Source organism: Camelus bactrianus, chromosome 3 (genome assembly GCF_048773025.1).
Source record: "Camelus bactrianus isolate YW-2024 breed Bactrian camel chromosome 3, ASM4877302v1, whole genome shotgun sequence".
Classification (NCBI taxonomy): Eukaryota; Metazoa; Chordata; class Mammalia; order Artiodactyla; family Camelidae; genus Camelus; species Camelus bactrianus.
Window position 1 is genome coordinate 49,156,859 of NC_133541.1, and position 26,534 is coordinate 49,183,392.

Genomic DNA, 26,534 nt, shown 5'->3' on the forward strand with positions numbered 1-26,534 from the left:
AATGTGAACATTTATGAAATATTTAATGACATTAAGGAATTACTAATTTTTAGATATGAGAATGGTTTATAGTTAGGGTTTTTAAAAAAATTCCTATCTATAGAGGTATATATCAAAATATATAAAAAATGATCTGATAACAAGGATTTGTTAAAAAGTAACCTGAGGATGGGATAGGGGTTTGATGAATTAAGACTGGCAGGGAACTGATAACCGTTGAAGCTGGGTGACAGTACACAGGGGTTCATTATACTGTTCTCTCTTTGTATGTTTCTACAAAAAAGACTTAAAAAGAGGCAAGAGAAGAGGGGAACATTACCAATTGCACTGTATGGACCTGTAATGGTGCATAACCATTAGAAAAAATTATGAGAGTATCAGAGAAATTTGACCATTGACTAAATATTGCATATTTAAATATTACTAATATTTTTACATATGCTAATGATATTTAAAACATCCTTATCTTTTAGAGGTCTTTATTGAAATACCTATGAGTAAAATGATGCACTGTCTGAGATCTGCCTCAAAATAATCCAAAGGATCATGATGGAGGAATAAGCAGAAATAGAGATGAAGTAAAGACTGGCTATACGAGCTGACAACTGTTGAAGCCAGGTGTTGGGCAAAGGGGATTCCCTATACTATGTACTCTACTTTTGTTTGTTTTACATTTTCCAATATAAAATGTTTTAAAAATAATAATAACCTATGGTGTTGGAAGTCAGGATAATGGTTACCTTTGAAGAAAATGGGAACCACAATAAGGGCTTCTGGAGTGGCAGGAATGTTCTATTATACACGTTTGTTCATTTTGATAATTCATCAATCTATATATTATGAATTGTGCACTTTTCAGTAAGTATTACACGGCAATCAGAAAATATTATTTTAAAAGCAAGAGACCCACTGCTTCAATGCAAGGCAAGACAACTATGGTAGAACTGCAGGTACTACAGCAATAACTAACAATGCTATTTTTGAGCAGAGAGGCAACAGACTATCTATTGCATGGCCCTAAGCAAACATCAGAATCTGGACTCAGTTTCCTCATTTCTAAGGAAAATGACAGCAGCTCTTCAGTTGGCTGTTGTGAGCATTAAATGGAATAGTACACGTGAAGTGCTTAGCACCGAACCCGAAACACAGATAGAAGTGACAAAGGCTGCCTTTTGGCTTTTATGTCAGAGGGCCTGCCCTGCATTCATGGCCTGACTCCTCCGTAGAATGCAATATAGGTATACCTGCACTAAATAGCACTCCTGATGTTAATCAAGCTCTCCATAGTAATAAATTACCCTCACACGGGGAGCTGGACAGATCCCTATCAGCTCTCCCCCAAGGCTCTAATGGAAAACCACTAACGAGACTAAAGAGCTGAGGCACCAAAGCTGCACCACCATCAGAAAGAACCCAGGTCTCCGCAGATTCCGCCTGGAGGCAAAATCACTTAAGAGTATGGATGCCCCACACCCACACATCTTCCCTCCCCAGCCGCGATCCACTCCACCCCACCCCACGCCCTCCAATGGGGATGCACGGAGTGAAAGCCTCATATCGCCCCTCCTCCCTCCCCCAATCAACGAGCCCGCACCAGAACACAGCGGCCAATCACAGCGCTCCACATGCCGGGGTCAGCCCTCCGCTCACGAGCGCACGAGGAGGCTTCTCCAAAAGCCCGTGCCCAACCGCCCCGGCTCCACAGGCTGCGCGGTCTCCGCAGAGGCCACACTGCCACCTACTGCCCAATCATCGGCATGCAGCCCGTATCCCAGCCCAAAGGCTCAATTATGAATTAGGGAAAACATGCAGTTATGTCACATACAAACGAAAATTTTAACTGCATTCAGTTACACAGCAGGAAAAAAATATTGTTTCTAACAGCCTCTTTTTCTTCCAAGCAGTTCGAGTTTCAAAACCTTATCACATGTTTTACAGAGGTAAGATCAAGGGGCCTAGGCACTTGTTCCCTCCACAAATTTCTGGAGCCCCTACTATATGTGAGGCTGTTATCTGGGGTAGGCATTATCATCATCCCTAGTATATAGGTACAGGAACCGAGGTTAAGTGACAGTTTCTGAAGGCTGGCAGAGCTGAGGTTCACAATCAGACCATCCCTCCAAGGGCGTACTCTTCACCACATCACACTGCGTAAGAACATAGGGTGAGGAAAAATCAATTCTGACTGCACAGGGACTCAGGATGTACAGAGAGTACTCTTGGCAGGATAGGATTCAGTAAATAGTAGCTGGTACTGCTTTTCTAAGTACACTAATATTAACAGAGAGAAGGAGACAATTACCTCCACGTGATATTTATTCATTGCAGATTATTATGCTCATTCTTTGGCAACAGCATCTGCTTACTCAGGAATCCATGACAATATTCCCTAGGTTTGTCTCCAAATAACAGAGCTGACTGTAACTCATACCAAGGCACCAAATATAATGGTCTTATTTCCTAATTTTCCCTTCATACCTGGGAAAGTGTTAACAGGAGCTTTGCCAAAATGCTTCTTCCTCTTTCTGCACTTAGCACTTTTGTTATCATTCATATATGGCACATCAGAACAAGCTTTGCAATATAATTCACTGAGTTCATACTGCTTTCATCACGAGAACAGTGCCCCCCCCCCCAAAGTACTATTGGCTCTCCAGGGCATTTTAGAACACATAGGGGTATTTTTGACTGTTACAATGACTACAGGGCACTTACTAGAAGACAGCAAAATTAGATAACCTGCAATGCCAATACTGAGCCACACTTCAAAACACTGTCCCAGTTGGGAGCCAGCATTTTCAGCATGAAAGGGAGATACAAATAGGGAATAGAGGATGGCAAGGAAGAACCCTATAGGGATGAACTGGAATTGGAGGGTTCAGTATGAACTCATTATTTGTAAAATATGTACATGTAAGCTTATATGTATGTGTACATATGTATGTTTATGTGTATATGTATATTTTCTAGCTCTGCCCAATGAATGGGCAAAGAAGCAAAACTTCCACAGCAGCAAAAGGACAACTAGTACACAGATCTTGGGTGTCTAATAATACTCCCTAATAAAAAGAACCAGTGTTCCTTGGAGAAATTCAGCTGACTCTTGGATAAAGCAGGTTTGAACTGTGCAGGTCCACTTACATGTGAATTTCTTTCACTGAAGATGTACTATAGGATTACACACATGATCCACAGCTGGTTGAATCCATGGATGTGAGACTTTGGCTAGGGAGAAATCCACTTATACAGAAGGCTGACTATAAGTTATATGTGGATTTTTGACTGCGCTGAGGGTCGGTGCCTTTAGCCCTGGTTGTTCAAGGGTCATCTGTAATCGATTTCAGGGCTACAGCAGGAAAGGTACGAGATGCAACGTTGGGAGGCAGCTTGAAAGAGCTTCTACTAGTCAAATCTGTTAATGAATCATTAAAAGAAAAAAAAGAGGACTCCACAATATCATACTGATAATAAATAGATAAACAGAGAAAGAAAGAAATGGGAGAAAAAGAAGGTTCTTGCTTATGGGAAATACTGAGTACTAATTAGTAAATGTGGAGGTATTCATGAAGCTGGAAAACCATCATTTTGCAACCATTATAGTAAAGACTGATTCTGTAGATAAAACACAGACAGGCTGCATGGTACTAACTATACAATAAAAATGAACAAAAAAGAAGAACTGTTTATATAATTCAGGGAGACTGATCATCAAGGCAAAAAAGAAAGAAATTTGCAAGATAGAAAAAATGATTTTGCCATGTGTGAAACAATAGTCTAATTTTTAAGATTTAAAATGTGCTTATCAGAATCAGATTATCATAACAGCATCATTTCACATATATCTCATATGAATATATGATGACAAACATACAGAGTGAATGGAAATGACACATATAAGAGCCCACCTACCGAGGTGACAATCTTCTTTTTCTCTTGCTTCCCATTTGTGGCTGTCCACATAGGCTGCAGAAAGCAGGCATCTTTTACCTGAGGAATAAGACAATTATGTAAACACAGGCATGGTTTCACAACAGGTTCACTTAATCTGTTTTACTAAACGTACCTTTGTCATATTTTCCATTTAAGATTATTTAAAGATCTACTATGAAATTGTAACCAATATTGCACAGTTTATAATTCAGTTCATGACAACATGTATTCAACCTCTAACAAGCAGAAGATGGAGAAAATCTGTTAAAATTTCTATCATAAGATTATGAGTAAAAATGCTGCTTATTTTGTTCCGATAACTTAAGGACTAGGAGCCATTTGTTTCCACTAACTTAGAGCCTAGATGGGTCTTAAAACCTCTTCTTAGAATCTCAAATACTTGCTGAACGGTGGTTTGACTCATTCAATGATTCATCAGACTAAAACTTCCATCAGACTTAGATAAGCATATTTCCCCTTATTTCACATAAAGCAAAGAGTAATACCTTACCCAGTCACCCAGCACCCTACTGGTAAATAAGAGAAACCTAATAAGCCAAATTTGAGGTAGCCCTCAAGATGACACCTGGCACAATGACTGGCATATGGCAGTGCTCAATAAACTTGAGCTCAAGGAACGAATGAGAAAGAATGAATGGCAGCTTAATCAAAATTAATATCTTTTGCGCTTCAAAACATACCATCAAGAAAGTGAAAGCATAACTCTGAATGGAAGGAAATATTTGCAAATCATTAATCTTATCAGGGACTTGTACCCAGGATATATAAATAACTCTCACAACTCAAAATTTAAAAAGACAACCCAATAGAAAAATGGGCAAAGGATTTGAACAGATATTTCTAAAATACACACACACACACACACAGCCAACAAGTACATGGAAAGATGTTTAATATCATTTCCCATTAAGGAAATGCAACACTGAAATCCACAACTTCACACTCACTTAGGATGCCTATAATCAAAAAGGCAGATAATATCAGCTGTTGACAAGGATGTAGAGAAACTAGAAACCTCACACACTGCAGGTGAGAATGTAAAATGGTACAGCCACGTCAGAAAAGTTTGGCAGTTCTGCAAAACGCTAACATGGAGTTAGGGGGTAACCCAGCAATTCCACTCCTCGGTATATACCCAAGAGAAATGAACTGTATCCACACAAAAAACTATATACAAATGTTCACAGCAATATTATTTATGACAGCCAGAAAGTGGAAAATGCAAATATCCACCAATTTATGAATGGATAAACAAAATGTGGTATATTCTTATAAAGGAATATTATTCAGCAAAAAGAAATGAAGTACTGATTAATGCTACAATATAGATGAACCTCGAAAATCGTATTTTTGGAAGAAGCCAGTCACAAAAAGACTACATATTATATAATTCCATTCATATGAAATGTCCACAACAGGCAAATCTACAGAGATAAAAAGCAGCTTATTGGTTGTTTAGATCTGGGGGGTGGTGGCAATAACGGGGAAAGCTTGGAGGGAAATGGGGAGTGACTACTAATAAGTATGGGGTTTTTTTGAGGTGATGAAAATGTCCTAAATTGATTGTGGTGATGGTTGCTGCACAAACCTGTGTGTATATACAAAAAAACCCATTAAGCTGAATACTTTAAATGGGTAAATTGTATGTGAATAAATAATAAAGCTGTTTAAAAAAAATTAAAAAGGAATGAATGGCAGATAATTACCTGAAGGTCACAGCAGACCAAAAGCCAAATACAACTAGAAGGCCTGGGAGCTGGTTAAACACAGTATTTGCATGTTATTGTTATTCCTTATCCATCTCCCAAATAAAACAAACACAAACACACCTGTATGTGTTTATACACAAAACCAGTCCCTCCCTCGTCTTAAGCAGGGGTAAGGTCAGACCTTTATTAGAAAAATTTGTCTAAATTTGAAGTCTGAAGCTTAAAATGATGCAATAATATTAAAAGCTTCCAAAAACTGGCTCAGTGAGGAACGAAGATTTTCTTTCTAAATAGTAACTATTAATAAGTGCCTACATTTCAAGTGCATTATTTTTTAAAATGATTAGATGTTTGGAACTTAGAATATATTGTCCAGAGAAACGATGTTATAAATTGTCAGTTACATTCCTAGATCTGCCAAGAAGGATGAATACTGATGGCGTTACATTAGGTGCACAGCTGTACAGCAGGTCAGGAGTGAGCAGACCCGAGATTCAGGTTGAGCTTCACCAGCTGGTAGAAAACTTCAGACCCTGCAGCTATGTGAAGGAGCTGACTGGGGGATATTTAAGGTCCCCGCATGCTCTAACAATCTGACACAGAAACAAAATAATCTTTCTGTGGGAAACTTTTCTATGTGAGCACGAGCTGAGGAGGGGACTCTTTAAGTTATATACTCCAGGGCACCAGCGACTTACACATTCTCTACTTGTTATTATTACCTTTTCTTACTTATTCTCTATTTCTTTCCTAGCATATTCATTCTAGCACAAGAGATCAGCCCTCATTCTAAAGCCAGAGAAGACAGTTATCTACAACAATGTTCATGAATTTTAAATTGGGAGACAAAAAGCAAGGGTGGTGATGCGGTGGGGAAAGCCAGGGGTCCCAGAATGCCCTGTGTGCAGTTGTTCAAGGGGATCATATGAACTTAAAATAAAATAAATTAGGACTAGTAACTTTACAAAGGGTAAGTGCAGTAACTTTGATATAGTTGAACTTTTTAATGTTTGCTTATAAGTAATTAACCAGTAATCATTTTTTATCTCCATTAAGAATAGAACAAAAGGAAATGGGTATAAATGGGTACAAGGATGAAGAATTTAAATTTGCCAAGTGTAAAGTTTTCCTAATAGAAACCAATGACAAACAGGAGTGAGTTGCCAGGTGTGGCAAGCAGAATAATGTACCCCCAAAAGATGTCCAGGCCCAAACCCCAGAACATGTGAATGTCAGAACCTGTGAACAGCAAAGGGGAATTAAGGTGACAGATGGAATTAAGATCAGCACATCAGCTGATCTTAAAATGAGGCGCCAGTCCTGGGTTATCCAGGTGGGCTCAATGTAATCACAATCCTTAAGAAGTGAAAGATGGAGACAGGTTGTTAGTGTGATGCATGAAAAACAGCACGAGATAAGAAGTACCTGACTTGCCACTGTGCACTTAGAAGATGTCTGAATCAGCCAAGGAATGCAGGTGGTCTCTAGAAGGTGAAAAAGGCAAGGAAACAGATTTTCCCCTAGAGATTTCTGAAGAGAATACATCCCTTTTAATACCTTGATTTTAGCACAGTAAGAACCAGTATCAGACTTCTGACCTACAGAAGAGTAATAAACCTGTGTTGTTTTAAGCCACCAAATTTGTGGTAATTTTGTTACAGCAGCAATAGGAAATTACTACATCTTAGAAAGACATTCCACTTTCTGTAAATCTTTTAAAGCAGGATGTTAATCTTTCTGAGATACTTTTAAATGGCATCACTTAAAGTTCTTTCCACCTCTGTATAATAGTTGGAAGGTCTGTACATGTAACATCAGAACCAAAGACTTTCTACAAAGTCAGACAGAACATTAAATTGAGTGGACAATGGCAAAATGTAAAATCTAGATCAGCTCCTCAAACTTTAATGTGCATATGAATCCTGATAAAATGCAGATTCTGATTCAGTAGGTCTGAGGTGGGGACAGAGATTCTGCATTTCCAAAAGTTCCCAGGTAATGATGCTGACCTTCAGACAACACTGAAGTAGCAAGGGGATAGGATAGTATCAGTCTCACATATTGAGTTCTGAGACCATGTAATCCTACTCTGATTATGCCACTCAAGAGTATACACAACTCTTTCTTGAGCCTGCTTACCCTTCAGTCAACTTTTGAAACAACAATATTCCAAGATAAGTATCCACTATAAAAAGAAATATTTCCTCTATTTAATTTTAAAAAGGTATCTCCAAGGACCAGAATTTGAAAGTTCAGTAAAAATTTGTTTATTTCATAGTTATTCTGTGTATATTTTATAGTTATTCTGGCCTTTGCTAAAATGTCTGCAAACATGCTTTACATCCAAAAGGAAGCAGTGTGATTGTGGACAAAGATAGGCTTTAGAGTCACAAAGTCTAAGTGTGACTCTTTGCCGTGCTAATAAATACTATGAAAATGTCAGCAAGTAACACCATGTCTCTGAGCCTCTTTCTTCATATGTAAAACGGAAATACTGCATCACAATTTAAATGAGGACATATATTAAGTGCCCAGCCTAATGTCCAATATGTAGTAAGTGCCCAATAAGTTTCCTTCTCTAGCCTCTTCTTTTTTGGTTTATCTCAATAAATTTTCCTTTCATCCTCTTGATCAGTTTAGTTGCTCTTTTCCAATATGTTGTAAGGTGAATCAATGGAAGCACCAAAGTGTTCCCAAAATTGATCTGTCATGAATTTATACAAATTAGAACATTTTTCCTCTTTTATCCTGTAATGGTTCAAGATGTTTTGATGACTTAAGAGTTCCTTATCAGCATTCTCAACCCCCTAGTGGTGCATAATGTACTATCCTACATACTTTTATCACTCGCCTTATAGCGTCCAGTTCCTGATTTCAAGATTTCTTTCATCTATGATCTAACCCAGTGCTTGTGCAATATAACTTTCTGTAATAAAGGAAATGTTCAATTCTGAGCTGCCCAATACAGTAGGTATTAGCCACAGGTGCCTACTGAGCACTTAAAACATAGCTAATATGACTAACGAACTGAATTTTTAATTTTATTTAATTTTAACTAATTTAAATAGCCACACATATCTAGTAGCTACTACAATGGAATGGCACAGGTGTAACCAACCACAAGTTCACCAGTTCAAACTAAGAACAAAATGCTAACTAGAAATTCTCTCAATTCACTTGTAACTAATTTCCATTCCCTTGTTAGAATGATTGCCCCCAAACAACCTAAGCAACAATGATACTCTCCCTGTTTGACAATCCAAGGTCTAGTTTAAAGTGAAAAGCATTTACTAACAACAATAACAACCATAATTAAACATGCTGGTAAATAGTTACAACAGTTAAATAGTTATAACAGTTAATTCTGAGGTGCCAAGTACTGTGCACACCTCTTTATCTAATGTGTGGCATTAAATATTTTCATCTGCTAGGTCAACCAGTTAATCCTTAGCAAACTTTTGGTGGCCAACTATGAGGTTTCAGTTGATATTTAAAGACTGTTCCTAAAGAACTTGAACAAGTGTGTACTGCTTTTAAATAGGGGGTAGAGGAGGTATGTTGGTAAGAGGAGATAACAAGCATTGGAAAAATCAGCTGTGACTATCCTAGTTTAATCATATAATCGGATACACCTGTCAGGATTTAGCTTTTGTAAATTGAAAAAAACTTTTCCAATGTCTTCATCAGCAGATTCTTTAAGCAAGTTTTGAGTGGGCTCTCATTCACTCAGATACTAAAGTACTTTAAAAGTAACTACTACCATTTATTGTCTGCATGGAAAACTTTAGCAAAGAAAGGTCAGTCAAAAGTTGTGCCCAAGGTCATGAGGTAAAGTGAGGTTAGTACTGAGAAATTCCTCTACCAGGTGAAAACCAAGTGTCTGGCCACGTGTGAGGTAGTGAGGAGAACGTTTATGATGTCCCTTCAAGGAAACTTAACAGGGAGGAAAGTTTCATAGCCCCCGGGGTGGTCACATTTGGGCTTTTCATGGGCAGCAAAAAGATGACCACTTTAACACACAAACCTGGCAAATTACACGCCAAAGCCCTAATGCCGCCGCGACTCCCTCTGCTCTTCACATCTTTGAACGGGCCGACACTTACTGTAGGGAAGGAGACGACGGGTCAGAGAACTTACCTCCCCTCTTGGCTACCAAACACCTCAAATGGTCTCTCTAGCAACTAGATTCCAGAAGCATTTCCTCTCCACTTGAAAGCCCAACGCTCCCTTCTCTCAAGGAACAGAGTTCTCAGGGGCCTAATGAAGCAGCCCCACAAAGGTAGCAGCCACCAACCTGCCAGGGAGAGCTGAGGCAGCAACACTTTCCGCGTCAGGAGAATCCCGCGCCGCACTATGGGTGCCGCCATCTTGGAGCATACCAAGCGGAATGCCGGTCCGGGGCCTGAGGGCACAGGAAGGGGTGGGGTCACAGGCGAGTCGACGCTCCGCCCCCCTCCCCTGGCTCCCGCAGTTGGTGCGGCCCGGGACAGCATGGCGGCTGCCTTTCGGCCCTCGAAGGAAGTCCTGCTGCTGCAGGCGCTACGGAATCTGGTGTATACCGGGGTGGGAGGCTCAGGCTGCACATGCTGCCGCTGCCCTGTCGGAGGTATCTGCGGCCTCGGGTCGTGAAGGAAGGGAGGGATGGGACAGAAGGGAGCTTTACACTGCAGCGGGCGTCTCTTTGGAGAAATAACAGCGCTGCAGTCACTTCCTGGCCTAGAGCAGCCGGGCATGCCCTCGCCCTGTGCGCGTGGGTGCAGCGGTCGTGGACGCCTGTGTGCTGGGTCATGACCTTGGGGCTGTAGTATTGTCCCGGATTGCGGGATGCTGCTGTCCAGGAACACTCCCTCCCCATTAGGTGTACTGTGCGGCAGAGCTTGGGAGGGGAGGTCTAAGACTCCGAGTTTGGAGTCCAGCTCTGCAGCTATCTGCAAGACCTTGAGCATGTTTATTTGTAAAATTATCCCTTAATATCTTTATGAAAATGATTAAACTTGAAAACGCTGGTGAGTGAGAATAAAATATTTAACACGTATGTCAGGCTTTAATGCATTTTACATACATTCATTACTTTTCTTCTCCCAACATCCAGTGAGAAAGATACTACTCTTTTCTTCATTTACAGAGGAGGAAACCGCAAGGCTAAGTAATTTGCCCAAGGTCGGAAGGAACGCGTAAAGGAAGGATTTGAAAACAGGCGGCCCAACAATAGAGTCCTGCTGTAACCACTTCTCTGGACTGCCTTTCTAGAAAATCAGCAGCAGTTTTTTGTTTGTTTTTTGGGTTTTTTTGTTGTTACATCGTTATTGCGGTACACAGAGCTCTTTTAGTGGACAATTCTTTGACCAAACTCCTCTTCATGCACAGCCCAGCATCCTAGAGAAGTAATGTTTTCCAAACTCACCATTTCTACTTGATTCCTGATATGTCTAGAGGATACCAGAAATCCATATCTAAGAGGTGGTAACTCCTAGTTTCACCAATAACACGATTGGGAATTCCAGTGGTCACACTATAGCTTTTTCCTCTACCCTGTATGCTTCTACCTAGATAAACCCAAACTAGATATACCTGTTTTGCTATCCATTTGTCTTTCAGATCCCAGATTCCTGTCTACCCATCCCCATAAACAATCAGTAGCTCCTTTCTCACACACACACACACACACACACACACACAAAACTTGTCCGGTAGTTTGGAAAGTTTTTTACCCACCAGGATGCTTGTTATATTTGTACCTGTCTAGATGGATTATTTATACTAAGTGAAGAGGAGATCATTTATTAGAAAGAGGCAATCAGGCTCTACTCATTTGCAAAGTATAAAACAGTCAAAATGATTTTACCTTTTTTCTTTCTCTAATTTTTAGCTAAAAGATATCTACTTACAGATAATATTGTGAAATTAAAAGAATTTCAGCATAAGAAGGTGGCTGTTGGATGTAATCTTCCTGGTACCAAAGGTAATCAAATCTATTTTGTTAATTCTTTCAGTGATCTGTCATTCAACTTTCTTCTGTCTTTCTCTCTATTCAGGCTCTCCTTCAATGACCTTATGTCTCAGAAAAAATTGAGATGGTTTATTCTTAGCTTCCTAGTCTACCCTCACATGCACCTTTTCACCTGACTCTCTAATACTGTGGAGTCTACAGCTCTCCTCTTATCCCTTTTCCCAGGATCCCAGAGGAACACTAAAACTAGTGCCACAATCAGTCTTCTAGATCCGAGTCTTCTAGATCTCAGCAGCAACTGAGAGATTGATAGAAATGCCAAACCTTGGGCCCCAGACAATGCATATGCACAACAGAGTCCGAGAACTGCTGCAGATGACTGGCTTTCAAACTTAACGCAACCCTCAGTGCAAAATAAATTTTGCATCGCATCTGCAGGACACACACATCTATATAAATGAATAAAATGAAGCAAAACAGTGCTATGTATGATGCATTTTCATATTTTCTACTCTGCTGGAACAGTCAGTAGACTAAAACAAAAGTTTCTTTAAAAAATTAGCAAAACATTGATAATTGTGGCTGGGTGATGGGCACATAGGAAGTCATTATACTGTTCTCTCAACTTATAGGTATGTTTAAAAATTTTTATTATAAAAATCTAAAAACACAGCACTGCCACCCTAGGTCGTATTGCCTTTCAGCATTTGAGAAATCTTGTTGCACTCATTCCCTCTGTCCTGCACATTGAGGTTTTCCCAGTACTTCAAAATTCCTTTATAAACACAGCAAGGCTCTTTTTTCATAACTCTTTTGTTTGTCCCTATTGACTTTTTCTGCTCTCCTTTTTCTCACTGTCAGATATTATAAGCACTTAATTAACCCTTCTGGCTTCCCATCTCTCACAGTTCAGCCCTTCAGAAATCAGTCTTCTTTCACCACTCTGCTTGTTGCTGTTATATAAAACCACCTACAGAGCAGGAGGATAAGAGAGAGGGAGAACAACCTCCACTTTGGTAGACTCAATCTAGATTTCACTTGAGTCTTTTTTTTTAATTGAGGTATAGTCGATTTACAATGTGTTAATTTCTAGTGTACAGCACAGTGATTCAGTTGTGTATATATATATATATTCCTTTTCATTATAGGCTACTACAAGGTATTAAATATAGTTCCCTGTGCTACACAGTAGGATCCTGTTGCTCATCTAGTCTATGTATAGTAGTTAGTATCTGCAAATCCCAAACTCCCAATTTATAGTCTTTTCTTTTTACCCCAGGTCTTTTGGAGATCTGTGAAGTTTGGAGTTAGGGCTTCATGTCACTAGTTGTTTATCCAATTGTTACAATCTTTCTAAGGCTATAATTGTTGTGCATATGTTCTGAAAGGCAATTAATATGAGTGCCAATCTACTCCATTGTCAGGTATTTATAAAATGCTTTCCATGTTCCATCATTAGAAGAACCCACAGTGGTACTCTGTTATAGATCACATCATGTTCAAACTGCCCCCCTCCCTGGCTTCCTAGCTTTTCCATAGTGGACCTCACCTGTTCTGGAATCTGATGTGATTTCCTGTTAATCTAGTCACAGTCTTCCCCTTACCACCTTTCCCCCCAGTTCTCTGCTGTTACTCATGCCGATTCCCATACCAACAAAACCCTGCTCCCCTCAGTTTCTCAAATGCTGTCTGGCCCCTTCCTTCCCTTTTGGTACCTCTCTAGTTCCACCAGGCCTAGTCTGTTTCTGCCACCCTGATTTTTCTCTTCTCTCCTGTTAAGTTTATATTCAGTGACGTATCTCCTACTCCGTCACTGTTTTCAGGTGGCTTTGTATAAATACATCTTGTCTCTTGAATAGACTTTAAGTTCTTTCAGGGCAGGGACCATACCTTATCCTTCCTTGTGTCTCCATCCCATTAAAATCTTTTAGATTCAAAATTTTTTAGAAATATTTAATAAAAAAAATCCTCTTAAATCTGACAAGTGACAGAAGGAATGAAACTAAGAATAATGTCTGATTTCCTGGCAGTTGGCCCTGTGCTAATTGCTTTGCTTATGTTATCTCAGGCAGGTATCATCATCCTCATTTTATACATCAGTCAAGTCCCACGGACGGGCATCTCCCCATAGCATGCAAGTGGCAGGGCTTAAACTTCAGTCCATGTTTTCCCGTCTCTAAAACCTTTAACCATTACTGGATCTGCAGATAAAGAATGGAGGGTCCACTGCATTAACTCAAATCGAATGGCCCTTCTTTTCTCATAAATTGAGAGCAGTATCCGCCTCAGCTTCCTGATCTTATGTTTTTAATGTATATCACACCATTCCTTTAGGCAGCATTCCTCCCAGGCTCTGGGCCTTGGAGCAAATCCTGGAGACTTTTCTTGGCAGCTTCTGATACTGCGAACAGCCCTGCCTTCTGGAAAGCAGATGCTTGCTTGGTGCCTGCCTTGCCTCTCACCCCACATCCTGGCGAGAATACAGTCCCTTCCTAATGCCAAGCAGCAGTGTTTCCTTTTGGTGTTTGTCTCCATAGTTGACCAATACAAGATAAGGGGCATAGACTGTGATCACTTTGAAATGATTCTGTTACTGAAAGAGGGTTTGCTGCTGTTTAGAGAACGTTTTTACCCAGCGCATTATGTTGTACACACTTTCTAACAACTGAGCAGAGAGAGGCCAGAAGGAATGGAAAAGAGGTAAAGTTGAACCAAGTGAGAGATGTGAAGTATTCCTGAATCAAGTGAGTCATCCATCGTGGATTAACCCATCTTCAGTTCCTATTTTCCTTTCAGTTTTCCTGCTAGGTAACTGGCCACTCGATTATTTGAATATCTTGGTTACATTTTCTTTTTTTTCCTTTTTTCTCATGGGTCACTTGTAGATACAGTTCATTGGGCTAAGCCTCTGGGCCATTAGTTCTCAAAATTTAGTGTGCATAAACATCACCCAGGTAGTCAAAAATGTATATTCTTGTGCTCCTACTCCCAGAGATTGTGCTGGAAAGTCTTGTGGGGCCTGGGCCAGTGCCCTGTGACACAGATGCATTGCTTCTCTGGCACTCTGCTCCCAAGACCAGCCAGTGAGGGAACTACGTGGCCGTGAGCCCCTCAGCAGCCCGTTGCCATGTGCCAGGTTCTAGCCTCCCTTCTCCCTGAAGTCAGACTCCTGACAGTCCCAGTCAGCCTGAGTGATGGCCACCACACTGTGCTTTCTTTCAGAAACCTATTTGAGAAACTTGGAAGAGAAACTGACTCAGAACAAGCTCATCTTGAAAGAGGAGTTGAGAACCTTGCTTCATTTGTGTGAGTCCCGGGATGATATGGAGCTGGCTAAAAATGTCATTTACAGGTGAGGCCCTTCCTACGAATCCTGCCAGCCTTGTCTCTTCTCACTCACTCCTTTTCCTGAGCCATCTCATCTGTTTCCAAGATTTCTGCTGTCACCTACACGATGATGACTTCCAGATCTCTTGCCCAGATGCCTGCCCTGAGCTCCACACATTCATATTCATTCATTTAGCAAACACTGGGGTCCTACTACATGCCAGGTGTTGAAGATAGAAAAAGATAATTCACGCCCCAGGCAATCACCAGCCCCTCACTAACCCCACTTAACACATTCCCTCAGTCTTCACACTCACCTTACACAGATTTCTTCCTCTTGTTGTGTTTCCTGTCACAATGACGAGTCATTCTTTCCTCTGATCTCATTTGCCCTCCTCCCTGACGGGGTAAGAAATCCTACTGAGTCCACTTCTGGTATCTCTCATCTCCAGCCTTCCTCTCTCTGTCCCCATAACTAGTGCCTTAGTCCAGTGTCTCACTGGAATCACTTCCGTGGACTCCTTCCTAACTAGTCTCCCTCTTCCAGGCTTATGTCTATCATGTGCACTGTGTCTGATCCATTATAGAGTTTCCCCTGTCAGAAGGAACTCATGCAATCACAGCAAAGCCCAGCAAAGGTTTCACTTACTTGGGAGAAACATGACACCAAGTCAACGGGCTTCATTTATAAGTTAAATTCATTGCTTCTTTTTGCCATTCTTTAAAGAGGTATTTCTACACATGGACCTGTATTTATACTGTACACTTATAGAGAAAAATATGAAGTATTTGTATGTAGAATAATACTAAAACTTAACTGTGGTTCTCTGGGAATTACACATTTTATTTTTTGTTTGTCTAAATGTGTACTCTTCTGATTTCTCAAAACTGTCTATAATGGACATTATTCATTTTATAATGTGAAAAAATTAATGTTGTTTTTAAAAAGAAAAAGAAAAAAGTTACACAAATTTCATTGAAAATTTGAAAAACACCAAAAATACCTCTTGTAGAAAGAAGAAATGTACCACAGATTCTGCTGTTTCGGTTATCTCTTGCTGCATAACAGACCACACCTGAACTTAATGACTTAAAATGACGACTGATTATTATTTATCACACCGCTGAGGGTCAGGAATTGAGGCTGATCTCAGCTGATGTTACCTGCTTATCTGCAGTCAGCTGAGTGGGCTGAGCTGGAAGGCCCAAGAAGGCTTCCTTTGCATTTCTGATGCCTCAGCGCCCCTGTACATGGCCCCTCTCTCCCCCTGAAGTATCTCACTGTTCCTGAGTCCAGCACTAACACCCAGCACAGGCTGCAGGCCTTGCAGAGCTGCCCAGACTGGCGCATCCTCACTTCCACCCCATTTTCTTGGTCAGGGCAAGTTACAGGCCAGCCCAGATTCACGGGGAGGGGAAGGAATTCCATCTCCAGGTGGATGGAGCAGGGAGAGGAGGAACTAATGGTGGCTATCTTGGGGGCCTGTCTACCGCATCCAGGAAACCACTGTTAATATCTTGATATATTTTCTCTGATTTTTTTCATGCAAAGATTTTGTGGTTTTGGTAGGGTTTACTTTACATAGTTGTAGTTATTACTGTGTAATAAAATGATATTTTCTTTTCTTGTTTTTAGTCTTTAAAAAAATTTTTTTTTTAATTTAATAGAAGTACTGGGGAGTGAACCCAGGACCTCGTGCATGCTAACCACGCACTCTACCACTGAGCTATACCCTCCCCCAAGTTGTTTTCTAATTAGTACTATAATATTAATTTTTTGCTTGTTAGGAATCATATTTTAAGGGCTGTACACTTTTTCATTGTATGCTAGGTATTTTAATTAACTGTGCCCCTGTGGAATGGCTAAAATTTTCTGATTTTTCACCAATATGAATAATGCCATGATGATCAAACTATGCATAAAGCTTATTTTGTATTTTCTTTTTGAGATCAGAGGGTAGGAACCTTTTAAAGCTTGTCAATACAGACTGCCAGATTATTTTCCAGAAGGGATTATGCTAATTCACAGTCACACTGTATCAGCAAGCCTGATTCTGCTGTTTCAGTTTCATAAAGTTGAATCATTTGAGATCCTCTGACTTGTTTTCCTCTCAGTCTTCTTTTTATCTTCCAAAGCTATCAGACATTTACAAGAGTAACAAAGCATAGCATTCTGAACACTTTTTCCACTCTTACTTCTGTCGTAAACATTCAAAGTCTGGCTCATAATCCCTTTATTGATGCTAACGACTCTGCCTGGTTGCTGTCCTTGCCCTCTGTTCGTGGACAGCTGGACAAGTGGGAAGAGGGGGGTCCTTGGCCTGACCAGCCTGTTACTCTCTCTTCTGAGACGGGCAGCCCACATTTGGGGAATAATAATGAGCCAAAAAGGGGGAGCAACTTCATCTCCTCCTCGTCATGCTATTTTGTTGGGTTTAGAGAGATTTTAGATCCTCCAACTTGAGCATTTGTCAGGAAGAGGTGAAACATCATCTTTGTGACTTTCTAGCACTTTTATTAGTGTGAATGTCATTTAAATCGGGAAAACCTTTGGTTTTGCTTTGTTACGTGTTTAATCTGATACAAAATTTCTCATGAGACTACTTACTGAAATATATTGATTTTTAAAGATGTTTTCTTCAGCATGCCCTACATTTTACAAGCGGTAACATATATGGAACACGTACCGTGTGCCAGGCACGTCATCTCATTTAATCCTTATAAAAACTCTTTGAGTTCTTTTATTATTTCCATTTTACAAATGAGGAAACTGAGGCACAGAGTGGGTAATTAATTTGCTCATGTCTACACAGTTAATAGGTAAAACAGCTGGGACTTAAACTGTCATTTTGGATTCAGTCTAAAAATCCTTAATCACTACACTAGATTGCTTTTTAATAACTTATTTCTTCTTTTCCCCAATTTTATTGAGGTTTAACTGACAAATAAAAATTGTATATATTTAAGGTGTATGACTTGATATTTTGATATAACTTACTTCATAACTGTTGTAAATGAGGTAATGAACTTTTTTTATAACTTCTATAATTGGATTATGAAATGTTTCTTTAAAAGTACACTCATCATTCTAGTTAGCAGTATATATGTTTAGAATAGCCTATCCATAATGCTACTATGACTTTCCTCAGTGATTTCAGCAGAAGGTTAAAAAATACTGTTTTTTAAAATCAGAGCTTTCCCCCTGGTATCTGGGATTCATTCACATATGACTCTTCCTAAAATCTGATTTACATATAATCATAAGGTACTTGTTTGGTCACCAGATTGTCTTCAAAACTGCATTTAACTTGTTTAGCTAGGTGTCTGTAGTTCACATATGCCTTTTCCTGAGCCGAGAAAAACAGAGATTGGTCTACATTGTAAAATGCATCTGTTGGTTGTCTGCTATCCTACATGGGGGACGAAGCCATACTTGAGGGGGACAGAACATCACCCTGCTCCTTTTCTTGTTCCTCTTCAGGAACACAGAAAGACAGTTCCATTCTGATGGGCTTACAAATGCAAGACCCCTGCTATTCTCTGACATAAGCTCACACTGAGTCCTAGCAGGTTGCTGGCAAATTAAGATGATTAAATCTGCGTTTTTTTCCTTTTATTTCACAGAGTATGTGGGCCTCTAACAAACCCCGTTTGTTTATTTAAATGCCTCATATACTTCTGTACCCCAGGATTCTTCTGATCATCTTTAATTCTGCACATTCCCCTCCAGACAGTGAGAGAACCTCATTCTTTACTGTGTTCCCAGCACCTAGCAGAGTGCGTGCCATGGCCTATCTGTCCTCTTCTTCAGGTCCCACTGTTTGGTTCATTGAATCATTTTGATTACCAGGTACCACGCAGAGAACAGGAATATCACTTTGGGGGAGTATAAATTTGGACCACTTTTCATGAGGTTGTGCTACGAGCTGGATCTTGAGGAATCTGCAGTGGAGCTCATCAGAGACCAGGTATTGTCTCCCGATTGCTCCCTGCCAGTGAGTTTTCCTTATGCTGCGGACGGGGTGTTTTCAGTGATGTTAGGAAAGGCATGAGCTCCTGCCTGCATTTTTAATTAAGGTTTCCTTGGAGTCACTGCCTACAAGGAGGTGTAGGTCTCTTTATACAGAGGTGCAGAACAGGTGTGGAAGATGTAATACACACAGATCACAAGGAATCTACCTACCTCAGATGTGTGTCCACCTGGGACTGACATCGTCTCTTGAGGAGCTTTCGCAGGGGACAGTTGAAGGCAGGCTGCCATTTTAAGACTGCCTTTCCTGTTCACCTGTGCTTCTCTCCTGTTTTTATATTTTTACTTCTGGTTGAAGGTTACATTGTAAAGTGCTCTTGTGCTTTCAAAATTTCTGATTTTCACATATTCTGAGTTTCTTTTCCTAAAAACAAAATAAGTATTTTATAATTATTTATGGAATATTTTCTATGTCCTCAACATTGTGTTTAAGCACTATGCATGTTTCATTTCGTTTGCTTCCCACAAGAGCCCTGGTGAGGTAGATACTGTTATTTTCTTTTTAAGGTGAGGAAACAGGGACTCAGAGACATTGTAAATTCATCCATGGTCAGAAATCTTTATTAGATTTTGAGGCCAAGGCTGGCCACCCAGGACATTTTGGTGTTTTTAGGAACCTCTATAATCAAGTTGCCCTTCTGCCTCTTACTCTTTTTCGTATACAGTGTTGTGTCCATGGTGGGACTAACGCCCAGCCTGCCCCTCTTTCAAGGACACCTGGGTATTAGAAAGATGACCATCATTTATTAGTAAGAAGATAAAAGGTGGTTTCAGAGCAGTATGGATTATTTGGAACCTATTTTTTTTCTAAAAGAAGAAATATACATGCATATTTACATTATAGTATGTATGTTTTAAAAATCTGGAAGGATATACATTAAGCTACTGTTTATCTATAGGGGGTAGACTTATAGGAAATTCTCACTTTTTACTCTATATATTTTTGTATTGTTTGACTTTTATAGTAAGCATGTATTAATGTTGTAATTAAAAGGAAATGAAAGTTTCACTGTAATAAGTCATAGCTGTGAGTATAATGATAAAAAAAAGAGAGAAAAAAAATGAAAGTAAAGTTTCTGGGTTTTTTTTAACTTACCTCAGTAAGAAACAGTCATGTATGCATGTTTCCTGGGGTAGTAAAATAAAGTGAATCAGAGTCACGAGACATAAAGCCTGATCCTGCTTCCACCTTACTTGTGTGTCCCCTGCCCAGAACCCTGTGGTGCTGCCAGTATAGTGGCCACTAGCCATGGGTACCCATGGAGCCCTCGGACTGTGATGTTCAAATTTACATGTGCTATTAGTGTAAAGTACATGATGGGTTTCAAATATCTGGTATAAAAAGAGAATGTTTTATATTGATTACATGTTGAAATTAGTTTTGGATTTAGTGGGTTAAGTAACATTAAAACTGATTTCATATATTTCCTTTTTCCTTTTATTGAAGTTTTTTTCTTTACTAAATATATTTTCATATATTACTTTTTTCCTTTTTTAATGAAGCTACTTGAAAATTTAGAGTCACATACATAGCTGAGGCTTGCAGCATCTCTCTAGACAGGACCACTCTGGTGGCTTCTCATCACACTTGGAATAGAACTCAGACCCCTGACCACGCCCTAGAGGCCCCTTGGGGTATTTCATCTCCTGCCCTTCTCACCCTTTCTCTCTCCACTCTGGACCCTCTGTTCTTCCTCAGACACACTAAGCCCGTGGCCTCCAACTGGAATGCTCTGCACCTGCATCGCTGAGCTTTCTCCTTCACTTCATTGAGGTCTCCTTCCTTGACTGCCTTCCATCATCTTCTCTGTCCCTTCATCCCATTTCACTGTTCTTCATAGCCCTTATTGATACATGAAATTATATATATTTTTTGCTTATTTTATTCACTTGTTCATTGTCTCCCCTGCCAGAATTTAAGCTCCTCCCCTAGATTATAAGCCCTACCAGAGTTTAGGGCAGGGATTTTGTCTTGTTCATCATTTCTTTACTCTTTAGCTCCTCGAACAGGGTGTGCCTCACAGGCTCTCAAAAAAAAAACAAATTTGAGCAAGCTATTTAATGGCATAATTTGAATAGCATGTGTCACATTATCATGGGATTAAAAATGTTAAGAACCTCAATTTCAGTGAATTGCTTCCAAAAGTGAAAAATCATCTCTGTATTATTCATTTGCCTAAAGAGGATCATAGTTGTGTAGCCTCTCCTGCCTTAGTCCGCAAGCATAATTACAGCTGCCATTTCACGTTAATATGTGCCAGGCCTGTTCCAGGACCACCTCCACTCGGGTTCATTTGTCTGTTTCCTTTCTAAGCTTAGTGGAGCCACACTGCATGAAGATACTCTTCACTGCATTTCTAAAACCCAAAGATCTCCTGTCATACCTCTTACCTCTTGTTCCCTCTGCTCATTACCAAAGGCATGACACCAAGAGAGTGGACGTTTGAATTTTTTTTTTTGAAAAATAAATCCTTGGTATATCAGAGACTTATTAGAGATCAGGAGGCCAAATAAAGTATGTACAAAAATATGTCCTGGATAGGTAAATTGCAGTATTGTAAGGATAAGTACTCCTTTAATAGTCTTAACTTTTAACCAAAGTGTATTGTTTTTCTTCATTAGCATTTACGAGGTTTCTTCTCAGATTCCACATCATTCAATATTTTGATGGATATGTTATTTATCAAAGGCAAATATAAAAGTAAGTATTGCCATTTATGTTTGCTTAAAAAGTCTGCTGTCTCTGCTGGTATAGAAGTTAGGGCCGAGCAAAAATGATCCTTATATTCCTGACAAGTGGCTAAATTATGGAGACCTCATTCTTTAACTGTGAAAACACTGTATCGCATGTCATGCCTTAAACTAAACACCCCAGGTTTTACTTATGCTGAAATTATAAGTTTTAAAATATTAGTTCTTTCTGTAAGACCTGATGATTTATTATGAAATTTAGTTAATTGCTAAGTGTCTTTGACAGATAGTTTTTATTGTGCTGAAGTACACTTTTCAGTAGATGGTGCTGAACAGATTTGAACTGTGGTATCAACAGTAGAGGACTCTGAACTTACCTGAATGCATTTAACACTGCCGGCCCACTCCTGGCTTTTGGCAGGTGCACTGGAAGTCCTGATTGAGATGGAAAACCAAGATGTGAAGTTCAGCAAAGATACCTATGTCCTTGCTTTTGCAATTTGCTACAAACTGGTAAGACTGTCTTCCCTTAACTTTTAGAGCATTTTGGGTTTGAGAGAGGATTTTTTTTCTCTACAAATAAAATTCAGTTCCTCTGAAGTCTGTGTTCCATCTGGTGCAGATATTTCCATTTTAAATATGTTCATTTTTAGAAAACCCAAGTTAGCCATGTCAGACAGTTTTATCATGGGAAAAGCAATTTTATCATCTTTCAATCTTCTCCAGTTGTGTTGATGATGAGAGCAAGATGGTATGCTGGGTTCAAACTCTGCTTTAGAATGATTCCTCTTGCTCCTGCGGGCTTCCCCAGACTGGTATCCTCTGTGGCCCTCTCCCATGGAAATCTTACCACCCTTCAGTGGGGAACTTAGGGGCTACTTTGTCCTCATCTGTGTATTTTCCTGTGATTACCTGAGTTGGAAGTGATATCTCCCTCCTCCAGAATCCCTTGATTGTGCTGTATTTGTGCTCACATACTTAGCACTGGTAGCTCTGCCTGATGTTTTCCCAAGTAGATGGATAATCCATCCTCCCCACCAGAGGGTAAACCCCTTCAGGCACCTTTATAAGCCAGCCCCTAACTGTGCCTGGTGCACAACTGATCTTTAATAAATGTATGTGACATGAAAACGAATTCTTTGAGCAGAGAGCACCATTTATAAATCCCTATCTCATTACTGTATCAGGATTGTTTTTTGCATATAGAAACCATTTCTTCATTACTTATTATTTAGTGAATGAGTGATCACTAAAACAGTGCAATGACCAAAGTTCCATAAGTAACTATACACATTCATGCCATTTTAACTTTGGAAACTTAATAAAATCTTTTGATGCTGAAAATGAAGGAACACCTAGCAAAGTAAAAACATGGGCCACTGGAAAACTTCCCCGAAAAGTGTAGCAATACCAATTTTCTAAAACAAGAAGGGCAGTTGGGTTACAGTGGAAAGAATACCAGTCTGGAAATTAAGAAATTTGGAGTCTAGTCTCCACTTTTAGCATTAACTGCTTTGAAGTGGTTGCTTACCTCATTTGTGAAATGAAGTGTTTGGATTCAGGAGCCAGCAAACTTTTTCTACGGAAGGCCAGACTATAAATATTTTAGGCGTCAGGGGCCACATACAGTCTCTGCCGTTTATGGTCCCTGTCACATATTCTTTGTTTTTATTTTTACAAACCTTTGAAGGTATAAGGAACATGGTTAGCCATAGGCTGGATTTGGTCCTAGGGTTGTGGTCTGCTGACCATTGGATTATTAGATGATCCTTTCCAATGCTGCCACTTCATGATTCTGTGAAAGAGAAGGCCAACAAAACACACAACCCTTGAGCATCTGTTCTTCTGCATTATGATACCCAGTTTCCCGACCTTTTAGAAACGCCTCCCTGAGTGTATACTGATGTGAAGAAAATATAACTCTACTTAGGAAGGGCAGAGGACTTTTCTCCCCTATAGTGTGTCCAAGAATAACTTGTTTCACTCAGTGGAAACTGGAATTGAAAACTTGAATTGGTCAGCTGTTACAAATTCCAAGCCAATTCTGTGAACTGTCCTCTCATCAAATTCAGGTTTTCCTTGAGGATTTGAGTTGTGAAACACATCATGACAGATACACAGATGCAAAGCTGATGCTGCTCTCATAAGTGTAATCCACCCACAACAGGGACAAAGGGAGAGGATTCTGTTTTACCACTGCTGTCTGCTAGTTTGTGTATTTACATTCAAATTAGTGTTCATGTTTTCAGGTATCTGACTTAACATGGACATTTTCAGATTGGAAATCGCCTCAGGGGAAGCTCTGTGGTGTTGCTGAGCTTCACTCTTACTATTTAATCTGGTAGCAGCAGGCTGACTCTTCACACTTGTACGTTACAGGACCTGTGTCTGGAATCAGCTACCTGGATAAAGAGACCTGTATGCTTGCTGGTAAAGCTGCCCCAAGTCAGAAAATCAACAAAGAGCTAAAAATGAAGTTAATTTAGATTTGAGCTGCTAATATATAGATAACTTGGTCTCTCTGCAGACAGTCACCATATGTAGCTTAATCTTTTAAGAGGCTTGAGATAGGCTCCAGGAAGTTCTTCCAAAAGGAAATCTGAAACAATGAGCACTATTAACCACTTTATTAAACTTAAAGTTTCATGACATTTATTTATTGAGCAATCTTGCCTTCTCCCAGAATAGCCCTGAATCTTTTAGAATCTGTACTACATTAAGAGAAGAAGCCCTGATCAAAGGAGTAATCCTCTCCAGGAGGGCGTCCTGTTTTGCAGTGGCACTAGCGCTGAACCAGGTAAGGCTTTGGGGTGCGTGTAAGTGAATGTGGAGTGGGCAGGACTTTACTACTTTCATTTGTTCTTGCTTTTATTTTTTCCATCTGACTCTGTCATAAAGAAAAAGTCCCCATTAAGAGACCAGTGCTTTTAGTGCCATGGCAACCTACAACGATCTGTACCTCTGCCTCCAAAGAACGTTTCCATTTACAGCTGGGGACCTAACATGCACTGCTGTTTACAAGGGGCTGGCCAGGATCCTGTGGAGAAGCAGTGAGGGAAGCTACACTCAGAGAAATTTCTCCAGCAATGAAAGTGAAAATTTCAGATGATTGGTTTACTGTATAACCTGCCCGGAGAATAGTGTAATGCTCTCCAAGGCTGAATTCACCTCACATGAATGAGGACTCCTGGGTCAGCCCATTGTAGAAGTGGGGTTCATCATATAGTTCACAATTTAACCCATTATACTCTTATTTGGAAGAGGCTTCAGTGATTTTTAGCCTCCTCTCACTGGACAGATGGAGGCAGCTGAGGCCCAAGAAAAGAGAGGACCTCTCTCCCATCACATCTCAGTAAAGGACAGTTAGAGCTGGGACCTTGGAACACCTCCTGTTTTGAACAGCCCTTCCCAGGATGTTCTCTTCTAAGCCTAAGAACATATGAAATACTTTACATGCTTAATATGTAGTAAAAGGAGACTTTATGGCAGCAAAAATAACAATCAAGCCAGGTTGTTTACCTGGCTGGTAAAATATAATTGGAGAACTCTTGTTTATCATTCATTAGAAATAAAAATATCAGGGTGATCCATTTGCATATACCGCTGAGAAAGTCATTGAAAGACTAAAACTTAAGAGGATACAGTTACCAGCTGCTGGCAGCTTCACTTCCAAAGTTTCCCTCTGTGGCCGGGGGACTTGCCTTGTCCTCTTTAGTCTGTCATGGGCTGAGGGAGATAAATGAAAGGCTTTCCTCAGGAATATGTTTCTGTTTCTTCTTGTAACTCTTGTAGTTTTTCCTTTATGTGTGTTTAAGTTAAACCATTTGGTGTGCATATATATATTGGGTGCATATATGTATAAATCAGTGTTGTACCGTACCTGTTAAAGCATCTCTCACTGTAGCATTATAAAGTGCCTTTCTTGGTCTTGTTTAATGCTTTTGCTCTGAATTTAACCTTGTCTAGTATTAATAACTCCACCTCTGTTTTTGTTTATCTTTTTGGTTTCATTAGGTTTTCTTATCCTTTTATTTGCAATCTTTCTGATTTGTTACGTGTTTTACGTGCATCTGTGGTACACTGCATAGACTGAACTTTGCTTTGTAATATACTGCTAGTCTTTCTTTTAATATTATCAATCTATGTCAACTTGACATATATTTAATCTTAGATTTCATTTATGCTTTCTGTTTTATAACTTTTAAAGTAACTTATACCTTTGGTAGTTTTCTTTGTTTTAGTATTTTTGCTCTAGTGGTTACTTTAAAACCATAACTTTAATTTTCACAGTCCTCTAATTCCTTTGCAGTACCTATTAATTCCCTATTGTAAGTAATGGTGAAATTAGTGTATTCCCTATTTTTCCCCTCTTATTTTCCTCCTCCACCATGCAATTTTGGTTGACATTGTTACTTTTTTGACCCAGGTAGTAAAGACAAGGAAATGGACATACCTTATCTACCTCTTATCTTTCTCCCCTTCTCTTCCCAACTTTTGATAGTATTATCATTTGTTCACTGGGTGTATAACATTTGTGCTCCGTTCTGTAACCATTTTCCCCACATTTTAGTTTTATTTGTTATCTTAACAGGTTCATTGTTTACTGCTAGTCACTTTGCTATTTGTTTTTCCAGGCATCTCTGTTGACTAAAATTTGTCTTCTAGTAAATCCTTCAAGGTTACAGTATCCTTCCAGTTCTTGGAATTTAAAATTATTTGCCTGTTATTCTTTTCACTTGAACTACCAGTTGGCCAAGTACAACATTTTGAGGTGATATTTGCTTTACCTGAGGTTTTCTGAGGTACTGCTCTTCTGTCTTCTAGGATGGAATATTGCCATGGAGAAATCTGAGGCCTGCCTAATTTTTTCTGCTTT

The 26,534-nt window shown here is 39.7% G+C and overlaps 2 protein-coding genes across 14 annotated transcripts in view; one reads left to right on the forward strand and one right to left on the reverse strand.

Moving 5' to 3' along the window:
* MRPS27 (mitochondrial ribosomal protein S27) overlaps nt 1–10,062 on the reverse strand; it is a 116,261-nt gene extending 106,199 nt beyond the window's left edge. For 7 of the 8 annotated variants that reach the window (XR_012504782.1, XR_012504781.1, XR_012504780.1 and 4 more), the window contains exons 1-2: nt 9,955–10,062; nt 3,910–3,987 (exon numbers count right to left, since the gene is read on the reverse strand). Coding sequence is in view for 2 of the 8 variants with exons in the window: in XM_045512377.2 (XP_045368333.1) it covers nt 3,910–3,987; nt 9,955–10,027 (151 nt within the window). In the remaining 6 variants the exon portion in view is untranslated. Of the gene's footprint in view, nt 1–3,909; nt 3,988–9,797; nt 9,913–9,954 lie in introns of those variants that run through there. The other variant, XM_045512376.2, reaches the window with a different exon arrangement.
* Nucleotides 10,063–10,123: 61 nt separating this feature from the next.
* PTCD2 (pentatricopeptide repeat domain 2) overlaps nt 10,124–26,534 on the forward strand; it is a 28,935-nt gene continuing 12,524 nt past the window's right edge. For 2 of the 6 annotated variants that reach the window (XM_010949310.3, XM_010949311.3), the window contains exons 1-7: nt 10,124–10,266; nt 11,530–11,622; nt 14,833–14,962; nt 18,788–18,905; nt 21,590–21,668; nt 22,080–22,171; nt 24,342–24,455. In XM_010949310.3, coding sequence (XP_010947612.1) covers nt 10,152–10,266; nt 11,530–11,622; nt 14,833–14,962; nt 18,788–18,905; nt 21,590–21,668; nt 22,080–22,171; nt 24,342–24,455 — 741 coding nt within the window. In that variant the 5' untranslated portion in view covers nt 10,124–10,151. Of the gene's footprint in view, nt 10,267–10,785; nt 10,882–10,904; nt 11,121–11,529; nt 11,623–14,832; nt 14,963–18,787; nt 18,906–21,589; nt 21,669–22,079; nt 22,172–24,341; nt 24,456–26,534 lie in introns of those variants that run through there. The other 4 variants (XM_045512378.2, XM_045512379.2, XM_074359564.1 and 1 more) reach the window with 4 other exon arrangements.